This window comes from Phoca vitulina, unplaced genomic scaffold, assembly GCF_004348235.1.
Source record: "Phoca vitulina isolate PV1807 unplaced genomic scaffold, GSC_HSeal_1.0 scaffold54, whole genome shotgun sequence".
In the NCBI taxonomy this organism is placed as follows: Eukaryota; Metazoa; Chordata; class Mammalia; order Carnivora; family Phocidae; genus Phoca; species Phoca vitulina.
In genome coordinates, this window is record NW_022589757.1 from 8,448,022 (window position 1) to 8,461,258 (window position 13,237).

At 47.0% G+C, this 13,237-nt stretch overlaps 1 protein-coding gene across 1 annotated transcript in view; it reads right to left on the bottom strand.

Moving 5' to 3' along the window:
• The window catches only part of DPT (dermatopontin), a 28,199-nt gene extending 17,251 nt beyond the window's left edge, over positions 1-10,948 (bottom strand). Inside the window, exon 1 of the mRNA XM_032389455.1 lies at positions 10,599-10,948. Within this exon, the coding sequence (XP_032245346.1) occupies positions 10,599-10,903 (305 nt within the window). The 5' untranslated portion in view covers positions 10,904-10,948. The remainder of the gene's footprint in view (positions 1-10,598) is intronic.
• Positions 10,949-13,237: the final 2,289 nt, after the last annotated feature.

Consider the following 13,237-nt stretch of genomic DNA (forward strand, 5'->3'; position numbering starts at 1 on the left):
CCACCTCCAGTACTACTTTCTCCCATCCCTGCCCCAAATCCCACCAGTGCCCAAAGTTTGACACTTTCTGCTGGATGATGACGATGCTGTTGTCCACCCGGCCTTATGCGGGGTGGGGGTCTCTCACAAGTCCTTCCAAAACCAGTCCTTAGTTCCATCAGGTTCTCTGCATGTCCCTCCCCCCCACCCCCAGCCATTGATCATGCTCCCTCTCATGAGTGAGCAGAACAGGGGACATGCCTATGTGTCATGGCTTGAAAACTTCTGGAACACAATCCCGTTTTCCAAGTACAGATAAGTTCCCAGGAAATATAACAGATAAAGTAAGAATAATTACTCTGTGCTGATAGGTGACAGGGACCTTGCTGACACACAAACTATAGAACCATCGGTGGTTTCTTTGTAATTGCCAGAAATGATCTTGTGGACCTGATGAAACTAGATATTAAATATATTCCATGGCTCTGATTGGAAGACATCTGTCCTCTTCATTCATTTATTATTCATTTATTTATTCATGCATACCTACACTCAAATATGCATGTATTTATTTGTTCATCCACTCAACAAGCTTGTACCCAGCAATTCTTCTGTATCAATCACCACGCTTCCATGCTGAGGGCAGTGAGGGATGGGCTTAGTATTTGGCCAGTCACACGTATTAGCCGTATTAGCCCGAGGTGCCTGTCCCTGGGACTTGTAAGAGGTTCTGATGGACCCTAGAGAGCTCAGCTACGGGAGATCAGGAATGCAGATTAAAATGTGCATTGAGACCCATGCCCTTGACGCACTAGCCTTCTTTGCTCTACCACTGCTCACAGCTCACCAGGAGTGGTGCCACTTTGGAAAACACCTGGCACATTTGGGAATGTGATTGGAATGGAGTGTTCAGGTCCGGGACAGTGGATAGTCCAAGATAGTCTATTATATCCTAATTCTAGCAGTGTGACTGAGAGCTTTTCAAGAGAAAGCACTAAAAGTTGTAAACGAAGCTTCTGTGATCTTCCTTCTTACCATCATGACAGTTCTGGCTTCCTCTGAAACAGTCCTTTCGAAACCGAGCCAGGTTGCAGTTTCCCTGTGGTTCTTGTTCCAATTGTTTGGGTTTGTCCTGTGCACTCGGATCACCACAGGGGACAGTGTTCCCAGGGTGGTAAGTTCCCTTAAGTAAAAATACATGTAACAAGATAAGCTGGCCTGTTTCATGGGGTACCAGTTCTGAAGGAAATCCAAGTTCTGTGAATTCCCTGCTGGCTGTCAGCTAGGCAGCCTGCCCCACGATCCTGTGTGGGGAGTGTGTGTGTCACTCCCTCACACACCACCTCAGATAATGCTGCCCTGCGAAGATTAGAAAACCAAGCAGAACTCTCTTCCAGCTTCTGTCCCATGGCCATCCCATTTTGGTAGAGCACTGGAGTTTGGTAGTGCATGTGGCCAGCACAATGAAATCCAGAATTGGATTTTGTTGGGGTACATTTTCACACTCATGTGGGGATCAGTAGAGCAGAATGGCTAAGAGCATGGACTGTGCTGCTGGACTGGCTGTGTCACCTTGGGCAGGCTTCATACTCTCTATTGGCCTCAGTTTTCTCATTTGTAAAATGGGCATAATAATAGCACATACTTATTTAAGTTATTGTGAAGACCAAATAAGACAATGCATATATATTCTGGTGCTTAATAAATTCTTTATTATTGTCATCATACTTTCATTTTGTCTACTCGACAATTGTGAGTGTACTTGGCCAAAGCTGCCTTGGCTCCCCAGTCTCCAGTCAGAGCAAAGCTGGTGGACTCCAGTGTATTCCCTGAGCTGTTGTTTCCCTAAAACCAAGCACGGAGGTTGGCTGTCTTAGCTGTTGACACACACCCACTTCGTAGCATAGATACTTGAGTGGATGGTAAAGTCCTTAAGGGAAAAGATCACTCAATCTTCAGTTTGAATTCCCCATGGGGCCTGACAAGGTGGGTCTAGCAGATGTTTAACAGAAGAACGAATGAACGGATGACTGGTCAGGCGTCCTCCAACACCAGAGGCAGAGTTGACATTGAAGAGCCCATCACTCAGATCCAGAAAGGGCCCTGACATTCCCCCCCAGAAGTTTCCAGGATCTGGAGTGAGTGATGGTCTCCCTTCAGGAACCAAGCCTGCTCAGGCTGAGGGCGTGAAATGAGCAGAGCTTTGGGCCTTCCTCCCCTCCATTCTTGTCCCTTTCAATCAACTTTTTGTAAAAGCACCTTATTTGGCGAGACTCACTTAGACATTTGGCCACATCTGCAGGATCACAAACATGGGAACAGGCAGGAGAGAAGAGGGGTGAGGGCAGCTGTGAACACAAGGGGCGTGGGGGAGCAGGAGAGGGCTGGCATCGCTGATGGGATTCAAACTCAATTTTTAAAAAGTGGCCAGTGATGAAAAGACACACCGAAGGCTCTGCTCCACTTCTCAGCACTGGCTCGATGCTCCTGAATGGGCCCGCAGAAGAGTATGGACCCAAGACTGCAGGCTTCTGGGTGGATTGTGATGGGACCCCAGCAGAGCCGTGGGCACAGACTCCCTGAGAACATCCCTTCGGAATCTGAGTCCTTGGGTGCCCTGCTTCAGAAGCTGTCTACTCCCCATTTCAGAAGGCAGACTTTCTTTCTCACCATCCCTTTGAAGGCTGAAGGCTCAATTTTGTTTCACAAACTGGATCATTGTTGGCCCTGCCCCACCTGACAGAAGAAACTTTCTAGAAGGCAAATCACAAGGCAGTTAGTTATCCCTTCCCTGACAATATTCAGGGACCTTCTCTGGGAGGGTGGCCTTTTGAAAGTGGCTTATCTCGGGACCGTCCCCCGGAAAGCAAAGACAGAAAACCTTCTCCTGTGTCTGCAGCAGTAAAACAAAGAAGCGACAGGGTGCAGACGAAGAGCTGTTGTTGAGGAAGCAGCAGACCCAAATTCTGTCCCCGCCCTGTTATTACCACACTGTGTGGAGCCTTATTTAAGTCACTCTTGGCCAAGATGGAAACAGGAAGAGCAGGATCCAAATGCATTTTTCTGAGGCCAAAACTCTGTACATGAGCTATCAGGGAGCACAAAGAATTGGTCGAAGACTGTCTTCTGCTTCTGGTCCATTCTCTGGCCAGGCTTTCTCTCTGTCTCCTATAGTCTTCACTGGGTCAAGGGCTCTTGGTCAGGCCAAGTGATGGAGGTGGGGACTGGAAGGTGTGCATATGTCTGGTCTTGTTGCTGAACTCTTCTATGGAGTTTTAGTCCCTCCTTCCAGTCTTTGCTGGTTTTGGTCCAAACTTATAAAAAGTTCAAACTTATGGCGATGGGTCTGGTGTAGAACAGGGTAAAGCACGGCCATCTTGGTCAAACTTTCATAGTCACATCAAATGGGTGGGCTGGTTGTTCTGGTCTCTTTCCTCCCAGTTCCACAGACATGCAAGGTGCTCCAGGCCTGTTAGCCAGTCTCCAACCACACAGCAGAGATGGAATAAGAGCTCTCTGCACTGGGGAGACCATGTGACACAGCCTCCATGACTCCCCCCAATTTTTCCCCCAGTCCAGCTTGATGAGGGCTTAAGTTCCACCAAGAGAGATTCATTATTTTAGAATAAAGCTTTGAGTCCTGTTAATTCTCTTCTCCCCAGATTAATCCTTTGAGTTGCTCTAAGGCATTTATAACATAGAGCACAGGGTTTTAGAGTGTTCATTAAATCTTCCAACAAACCCTCATCAGAACCTACTCTCTGTCTGGTACGATACTTGGTCTGGAATTCTTTCCAGAGGGCTATACAAGTTAGCACGGGCTATGGCAATACAGGGATTGGAGAGAAGAAGTAGACTGGCACTCCAGCCAGAGAAGAGGAGCAAGAGACTGGGTGGGGACATTGGGACAGGGAAGTGGCAAGAGGCAGAGACAAACCCAGTTTGGGGGCAAGGTGCAATAGTGCAGAGTTTCTGGAGGTAAGCGCTGCACTGCTGAGCGCTGGGCTTTCTGCCACTCAGGTGGGGACGTGAACAATCGTCTGAATAGCGCTGCACTGAACACAGTCTCTTCTCTGCCTGCCCGCATCTGAGGAAGAGTCCTCCTGCCTTCTCTGCATCTGGTTTCAAGTCTGCCTGCCTGTCTACCAGGTTTCCAGATGGTGATGCACAAATGGGCTGCTGAATACCTTCTCTGGATTAAAAAAAAAAAAACCAACATAGCAGGACAGAGAGAGAAAAACAAATTCTCCCCAAAATACCAACTCCTGCCCCATTTTGGAAAAATACAAGCAGTGGAGACTATCCCAAAGGTGTCTGAGAAGATCCGGATTATCTTATGTGACGTATTAATGTCTTGAGATCAGTTATGGCCTGAGAGCAAATGCAGGTCATGCGGGGATCTCAGCCTCAGCCACAGGAACCCACGAACATCAATTATCACAATATTTGTTAACCCAGAGATCTAACGCTGCCTCAATGTCTATCTGAAAATGTGACCGATATTCAAGACACTTATAATGTACGCTTAGATATTTATAGATCATAACTGAATTATATGTTCCCCAAACAAAGTAGTACACATCAGGGGCCTTTGTAATGTAGCAATTTATATTTGAGCTCCAGCTTTAAAATGGACTGTGTGATATGTATCTCTTTGAGTTTCAGTTTCTACAGGGTAGTCATAAGAGTAAAAATAAGTAACCTTTGTCAGGGACCTACCGCATGCCAGGTGTTGTGCTCAGCACTCTAACCCGGGCTCATTATTTCAGTCATCAAAACAATCTCATGAAATGGGCTCGCATAACCAGTTCTCACCACCACCAGCGTGTGACACATAAGGAAACTTGGGTTTAGAGACGTTATGTGATTCTCTCAAGGACGCACAGTCAGTAATGCCTATATATTATCTCATTTACCTCTCACTACACTTCTGTCTTTGTAGAGGTAGAAACTGGGGCTTGGAAGGTTGACATAACTTCCATCAGAAGGAGTGGGGTGGCATTTTTGAGAACTGTCCTGTTTGACGGCAAAAGTTATCTTTACATTACTTCAAGATAACTCGAAGAAACACACACACACGGTGCACACGCACACGCACAGAGGAAGATATCCTAACTCTGGGAAATCTCTTATTTATTGGGAAGATTATGTCTGGCCGGTAACCCCACAGAAGCAAATCCCCTACCGGGATTAGTGAAACTTTGCCAATCTTATCAGCACAGCCAAGAGCCATTTTTGCAAAACTCAAGTTCCCCCAGACACCTGATTCCTAGTATTTAGAAGAAGAGTGACCTCGATGGGGAGTGGGCAAGAATCCTGGAGCTGCCATAACCCTTCTCTCACACTCGCCTTCTTGCCCTCAGAAGTCACTCTTACGTGGATGTGATATCTTCTTTAGCCCAGCTTTATCCAAGAACAGAAACGACACCAGCATTTCACATCGGCCAGCACTGGGGCATCAGAATGTCTGGCTTGGGCCCTGTCCTCTACTGCTCACCAGCTCCCAGGGGGCAAGTCTCCCAGTGCTCTGAGCCACAGTCCCTCATCTGTAAAACAGAGAAATAGTAGTGCCTGCCTCCTGGTAGCACCATGAAGATCAAATAAGATTAGACTACGAGTAACTCAAGGGCGTAGACTGTATGTCATTCATCTTCATGATCCTGGAGTCTGGCAAAATTTGTGATAATAAGCATTTGGTAGTGAATGAATGAGCAAAGGAACGTATAAATGGGGAACGCTTATAAACTACCAAGCACTGCAGAAATTAGGCCTAGGGTAATAGCACCTACACGGAATGCACCTATTTCGTGGGTTTTTCAATTGCACACTCTCTTGGCCTTCATTCCTCATCTACGATGCAAGGACACTGTTGTGGATTTTTTTCCAGGCCCCTCCTGGTGCTAAGCTTCTTTGATTCTGTTGCTGTTTGCCTTTTAAACTACCAGTATGTACTCTACTAGCCGGCATCCTTACTTTTAAAAATCTTTTTAGTTTGAAGTGATTTTAGATTTACAGAAGAGTTGTTCCCCTGATCTTATCTTTCAGAACTCTGGTTCCTTGATCAACACTAAGGAATTATCACTGGTACAACCCTTAACTCCAGACTTTGTTTGGATTTCATGTTTTCTCACTAATGACCTTTTTTTGTTCCAAGATCCAAACCAGAATACCATGTGGCATTTGGCCCATGTGGCTTTTGAGATAAAAAGCTCACTATTGCATTTTTGAAATTATTGGGACAGTAAGATTTGGGGGATAGTAGGATGGAAATCTAATTAAGAATTCATCCTGAGGTAAGTGTGTCCAACATCCTCTGTGCATGTTTTAGAGAACTTCAGGAAGTCTCAAAGACCATCCTGCAGGGCAGCAAGTGCAGCTAGCCAAAATGAGAGGTGAACAATAAAGCTGGGCCCTATATTATAGGTAATGGGATCCTGAAAACTAAAAATATGAACAAAATGGTTTCCCCTGCTGGAAAATCTGCAGGCTTCTTTGTTGAGTGTGGGGGGGACACTGACTGGGATTTGAATTACCCAAAGCACTCACTAGTCTGATTTAGTCTTGCATACATATTTAGTGGTCCTACTATGCACCGACATTATTCTAGGCCCTGGGGAATATCCTACGCAGCGTCAAATAAGACAAAGTCCCTACATTTGTTAAGCCTGTTTTGAAGGAGACAAACACTATACAAACACAAATCAGCTAATGACAGGTGCACCACAGCAAACATAAAGCAGGTTGGGGAGTAGAGGGTGGGAAACTTGGGTTCAGACAAGGTGGTCTGAAAAAGACTCTCAGAGGAGGGGGGTGCTGTGTCCTGAGTGCTTAGAACCATGAATCGGGGGCATTGCTCTGTACGACACAGAGCCCTGCTCTCCAGTAGAGTCAGATTATGGCAAACTAAGTTTCTGCCCTCTATTCTCAGCTTCAGATTGACCTTAATGCTAACACAGGTCTTGGGACAGTTTTCCTTTCTCCTCTTCTCCATCACATGACTGGTCTTTGGTGAATTCATAAATTTAAATTGTCAGCTGTAAGAGAAGCTGCCATTTAAAAACACCTTCCTGAGATCCTTTGAAACCCAGGGCCCTCCCTGGGGGTTGGGGGGGGTGAGGGAAGCAGGTGCCAACAAACAGAATGCTGTTCTTTTGAATTCAGGCTCCATGTAAATCTGGCTTGCCCCAAAACCAGCCTCATCAAATTCCAGATTCATTAAACCTTTATTGACCGCCTGTGATGTGCCAGGCATTTCTTTACATTGAGATTTAGAGTCCCCCCTCTATACATTTCTCCTGCATGCACACAGTGACACCCCCTATTGTGAGGCGGGTGCCGCACCCTCCTTTTTTCCGGGAATGAGGAATCAAATGCTCGGGATCACAGGGCTAAGAGATGATAGAAACAGGAGCTGTGAATCAAGATTTCCTGGTTCTAAGACCAGAGCTCCATCTACCACATGACAGCTCAGCCTCACTAGCAAATTCCAGCTTCCATTTTGCTCCACACAGGACCCACATGTCCTCTAGCCTGTGCCATGTCGAGTTAGAGATTCCCTGAGAACAACCGAGGCATGCCCTGAAATGGCAAAGTGCCACTCTTGGGACTCAGGGAAAGCCTCCTGGTGGCCATTAATAGGGGAGCCGGCTTGCACACTCCAGAATATGGCCCCTGAAGAGGTGGTTTTCTACAGAGAAACTATAGTGAACAGCAGTGTTACGAGCCACCCAGCCCATGCTTGGAACACCTTTTATTTTATTGATTTATTTTTAAAGATTTTATTTCTTTATTTGAGAGAGAGTGAGCAGGAGGGAGAGGGAGAGAATCTGAAGCAGACTCCGTGCTGAGCACAGAGCCCGACGTGGGGCTCAACTGCAGCACCCCTAGATCATGACCTGAGCTGAAGCCAAGAGTCCGACGCTTAACAGACTGAGCCACCCAGGCACCCCATGGAGCACCTTTTAAATCTGTGCTTCAGTTAGCCTGTGTCTTTAGTAGGTCCTATATATCATTGTCAAATCTGTGTTTTAGACTCCTCCTCCCTCTTAAAATAAACCTGCAAGCTGATTCACTTATACAAGGCAGCCAAATTCACAAAACCGTCCACAGCTCTTCCCCCAGAGCAGATTACAAGCTTGCAGCCCATGGGAAGTGTAACTGCCCCTCACTCAGCCTATGAGCAAATTCTTTCCTTCCAGATTTTTCACTGGGACTGAAGTCTAAACTCAAAGCAATAATCACCTAAAAAAAGTGCTTCTGGGGTAATTGGTATCAGACCTGGGGCAGTTGAGTTTTACCATAAAGGAACTGTTTTTCATGTTTGTGCATTTTTCACTCTGTGATTAGCAGAGTAGGAGGCAACAGGGGGTGGAAAGGGAGAAGGAAAATCGTTTGAGTCAGCACAGCCCAAAATGTGGAGGAAGAGGGTGGAAGAGTGATCTTACCCGTCAGCCTCTTACTGGACTCCCATTGGCCAAAAAAACCCATCTCATGTCCACTCCCTTCCTCTTTTGCTTTGCTTCAAACAGTCTGGGAGTTAATGACAAACCAGATGCAAGTTGGCAAGTTTAAAACTAAACATCATTTGCCTTCTCTCCCTAGCAGGGATAAACACAAGGATCAACAGAATGCAAGAAAAATCCAAATGCATTTTCAAGGCCAAACAGAGCAGGCGGTATTGGAGTTGTGGATTCTTCTGAGATCACGTAGTGTGACCACTCATTTTCCAGATGAGGTAGGAGCCTAGAGAGTTGAACCCCTGGGGCAAGGTCACGTGGCCTTTAGAAGCTGGGTCCGAATCCAGGCCTTCTGACTCCGAGCCCAGGGCTCTTCCTTTGGGGTTAAGAAATCATCTCTGAGCGCTGTTTTACTATATGGCTCTAAAAAGGGGCATTAGAAAGGGGCCCCGCCCATATAACGGCCCCCTAGATGGGTGGACTAAGGTGGTGCTGTGCTCCATGCCAGGCAATGGGCCTGGCTAAGGGGATCTTTGAGGTAAGGCTGGACTCTGAGTTGGTCACCTTTCAGAAGGAGTTTTGAATAATTAAATCTGCTCACCAGAGGCAGTGGGGTAGATAAGGGAGGCCCAGTAAAGGGCCCCACCTGCAGCTGCTTACTTGACCCACTCCCTATTCCTTCCACAAGCTGAGCCCCTCCTCAGCCACAGTAACCAAGCTGGTCCCCAAACCTCCCGGGCTCGGCTTCCACTATGACCTTGCAGATCCCATCCTCCCAGGATGAACCACTTCCCTGAGTCCAGTCCCGGCCCCTGGCTGGGCCGATGGCCCACATCAGGCGGGGGCAGCAGGCTCTCGAGAAGCTCATCACTGTGGCCAAGGACATACAGTTTGGAGTTAAGACTCACTAGCTCCAAATCCTGCCTTTACCACTTTTGGGCTGAGGAAACACTTGGGTCTCTAGACCACAATTTGTCTACCTATAAAATGACTTATAGATTTGTTTTGAGCATTAATGAGATAATCCATATAAAGCATCAGCATGGTGCTACCTCAGGGTAAACACTCAATAAATGGCAGTTGTTTTGACTACTCAGAAGTCCCCTCTCTTGCCTGGCTCCTGCACACACGCGTCAGTGTCTTTCCCTCCCGGGGTCTCATCATGGTTCAGTCTGCTGATTGTGCGGTCCCCCAGAGTTTGACCACCTCCAACCCACTCTCCCCCATGTGCTGCTGGAACCCTCAGAGTCCTGCTCTCCAGAAAGCCCAGCGGCAGCTGGGCTTCTTCCTCACTGGACCTGCCTCCCCCAGAGCCCACATCCCCCATCCCACCCCCCAGGGGTCCTGCCGCCCCATCCAGGCTGCATGAATAGCCAGCCTCACAGGCAGTAGTACTGGGATGGGCTCCTGACCAAGGTCTGGGGCTGGGACTGACACACCCCACAGCCAAGCACCAGCTTGGACCATTTCCATGCCACTGACTGTGGCAGAGCCCAGTCAGGCAAGAACAGCACTTCTCCCTAAAAGTCTTCAGTAAACTATTTTCTGGCCTTGAAACCCACTTTAAATTCAGACAGAGAGAAGGACCTCGGTTCCTATAACCAAGAGAGCACATTTTACCAGGGCAGTAGAGAGGTATTTCATTTCCCTTCTCTTTGCCTAAATTTCTTTGTCCCGTCTCCCCCATTCACTTGTTTTAAATCTGCATTTCTCAAACTGTCCACGGTGAGGGTCCAGTCATTTATTGTCCCCAAACTCTTGTGGACCAATACCTTTGCAAAATAGTAAATATAAATTACTACAAAACGAAAATGCCATTTGGACATCACAACACTGTAAAGTGTCTTAAAAACTCTCAATTCCTGTACTGATCTTTTTGCAGGCTAATAAACATTTCGCAGACCCACGGTAGTTCCTGGACGAAATTGAGAGGAGGGCTGCTTCTGGAAGGAATGGAACCACAGAGGAGCCCATCTGCCATGGGCACTCCCCACCCTGGGTTTCTGTCCTGTCATGTAGGCTGCTGGGCAGCCAGCCCTGCCCCAGCCCCCCCGAGAATGAGTTCCTGGCCCCATCTTTAGAGGCTGGGGTCAAGTGGCCCCCAGGGGACGAATGTGCTGTCATGGCCGTGCCCCCCCGTCCAAGAGTGCAGGCTGCCCTTACCACTCCATTCCAGCTCTGTTGATTTCCTCCCACCAGCACTCCGTGGGCTCCCCGAGGTTCTGTGGCGTGGGCATGCAAGCGTAATTCCACTGTCTGTCCGAGCCTTCTTTCTTGTTGAAGATGCTCCTCACAGCCACCACCACCTGCCCATGGGGACACTGGTAGCTGAAGCCCTGCCGGTTCAGATTCACCCACCCATCATCACTGTAGTCGTGGTACTGCTGGTACGGGTACCCGTAGTCTCCGTACTGGCCCCAGGCCACGGTGATCAGTGGCAGAAGCACCCAGAGCAGAGCGAGGTCCATGCTGCTGGGCTTCTGGCAAACACTGTCACCCTAGGTCTGCTGGGCTGACCGTTTTGTACAGCTGCCGCTGACATGTGGCTTCCAGATGTGGGTGAGCAAGCTCCAACTGCAGCGTGTCATCGTTCAAGCAAAACTTTTCGGCGTGGAGATCTGGCTACAAGTCCATCCAGCTCGTTTTAAGGTGGAATTCTAGGAAAATGTAAGGAACATACAAATGAAAGAAATTCCCTGGAGAAAGAATAATTCTGCGCATAGATTATAAAAGCAAACGGCTTCACACCCCTTAGAAGCCTTCACCCGAGAGGACCGCGTGTCTGCCCCTCGTCTCTCAGGGCCTTCCCTCCCTCTGCTCCCCTCCCCCAGCAAGCCCCTGCATTTTTTTGTCCAAACTAGCCTTCCAGGACCCCACAGATACCCAGAGTGATTCCAAAACACCGAAATAATAGGATGAAGGGATAGAGTCCTTAAGATTTCTGCAGGGCTCGATGTCTGGTTTAAGTTCTCAGCCCATTGTCTTTGACTGTGAGTGTATATACGGTGTGCCGGTTTGCAAGGCTGTTCTGTGAATTACTAAGTCACACAGGGCGGTGCTGCGGGCCCGTGGGAAGGGCAGTTAGGCACCATCTCTGCACCTGAGCGTCCTCCTGAGTTGCGGAGATTGGACCCAGCTACTCTACGAGCTGTGCTCTCCTCTTAAGTGTGTAATGACTTTAATCTGAATAATCTGAATTCATCCTTCAGTGGTTTTTTTCCTCCACGTGAGGGGTTTTCTTTTTATTGAAGTATACTGTACAGATAATAAAAGTCATCTTTTAAAATATTTAGCATACAGTCATTTAACCAGTACCGTAGCTGAGACACAGAACAGGTCCATCAACCCCCCGAAATCCCATCTATATTCCTTGGTAGTCGAATCTTCCCCAGCACCCTGTTCCTGGTAAACCCTGATCTACTGTCTGTCACTATAGCTTTCTATTTCCAGAATGTCAAGTAAATGCAACCGTACGTAAGTAGTCTTTTGTGTCCGACTCCTTTCCCTTTCAAGATTAGTCCCCGTTGAGTGGTGTTCTATGATACGGCGGTACTAGAAGTTGTTTATAAATTTACCAGTTGAAAGACAATCGTTTTTGTTGTTGGTGTTGTTGTTGTTTTGTCAGGTTTTGGTAATTGTGGAAAAAAAGCTGCTATAAACATCCATGTGCAGGTTTTTTTCTGTGTGAACAAATTTTTATTTCATTTGGGCAAATACCTAGGAGTGGGATTGCTGGACCACAAGGTAAGCGTCTGTTTAAATTTATACGAAACTACCTGATTTCTAAAATGGCTGAGCCATTGTGCATCCCTACCAGAAAATTACCATTTCTTTCTTTATTTTACCATTTTAATAGGGTAATAGGTTTCTAGTGGTATTTCAGTGAGCTTTTGATTTGCATTTCTCTAGTGACTAATGATTTTGAACATTTTTTTCATGTGTTTATCAGCCACCATATGTCTTCTCTGGTGATTTAGCTGTTTAGATCTTTTGAGCCCTTTGGGTGTCTCCTAAGTGCATAGTATTTCTCATTTTTCATCAGGGTTGTCCTTAAAAAAGTTTCTTTATATTGTGGTTGTAGACCAATTATCTCTTAGGCCCCTATGAAGCTCGTTAAAATGCAGATTCCTGGGCTCCACTCCAGAACCTATTAAACCACAACCTCACAGGGGGTGCCCAAGTACCTACAGTTAAAAAAATTTTTTTTCCAGGTGATTCTTATTCAAACCAAGTTTAAGAACCAACCACTTTTCTAAAGGAATGTGGAGCTAGGGAAAAAGAAATCACACTATAAATCCCATGCCTTGTCCAACCTATAGCACATTTACCAGATGGCATTCAAGCTAGATTAATCAAGATCACCTTGAAGGAGAAAGAACATCCCACATGGGAAGAAAGCAGACGTGTGTGTGTGTGTATGTGCATGTGTGTGCGCACGTGTGTGTTTTGGGCATGCAGTTTGCTCTGAGAGTACGGTTACTAAAGGGAGGGGAAGAGGCTCTGGGCTGAACAGGTAAATGGGCCTCCGTTTTCTTTTTATCATCATCTTCTCCTACCACTTTATCCCTAAGTAACTACCCACAGCTGACAACTGGTGTCCTCCAAGCTTAGGGTGACCACTTTGATTTTTTTTTTATAAAGATTTTATTGATTTATTTGACAGAGAGATAGACAGAAGAGCACAAGCAGAGGGAGTGGCAGAGGGAGAGGGAGAAGCAGGCTCTGCACTGAGCAGGGAACCCGATGCGGGACTCGATCCCAGGACCCTGAGATCATGACCTGAGCCGAAGGCAGACGTTTAA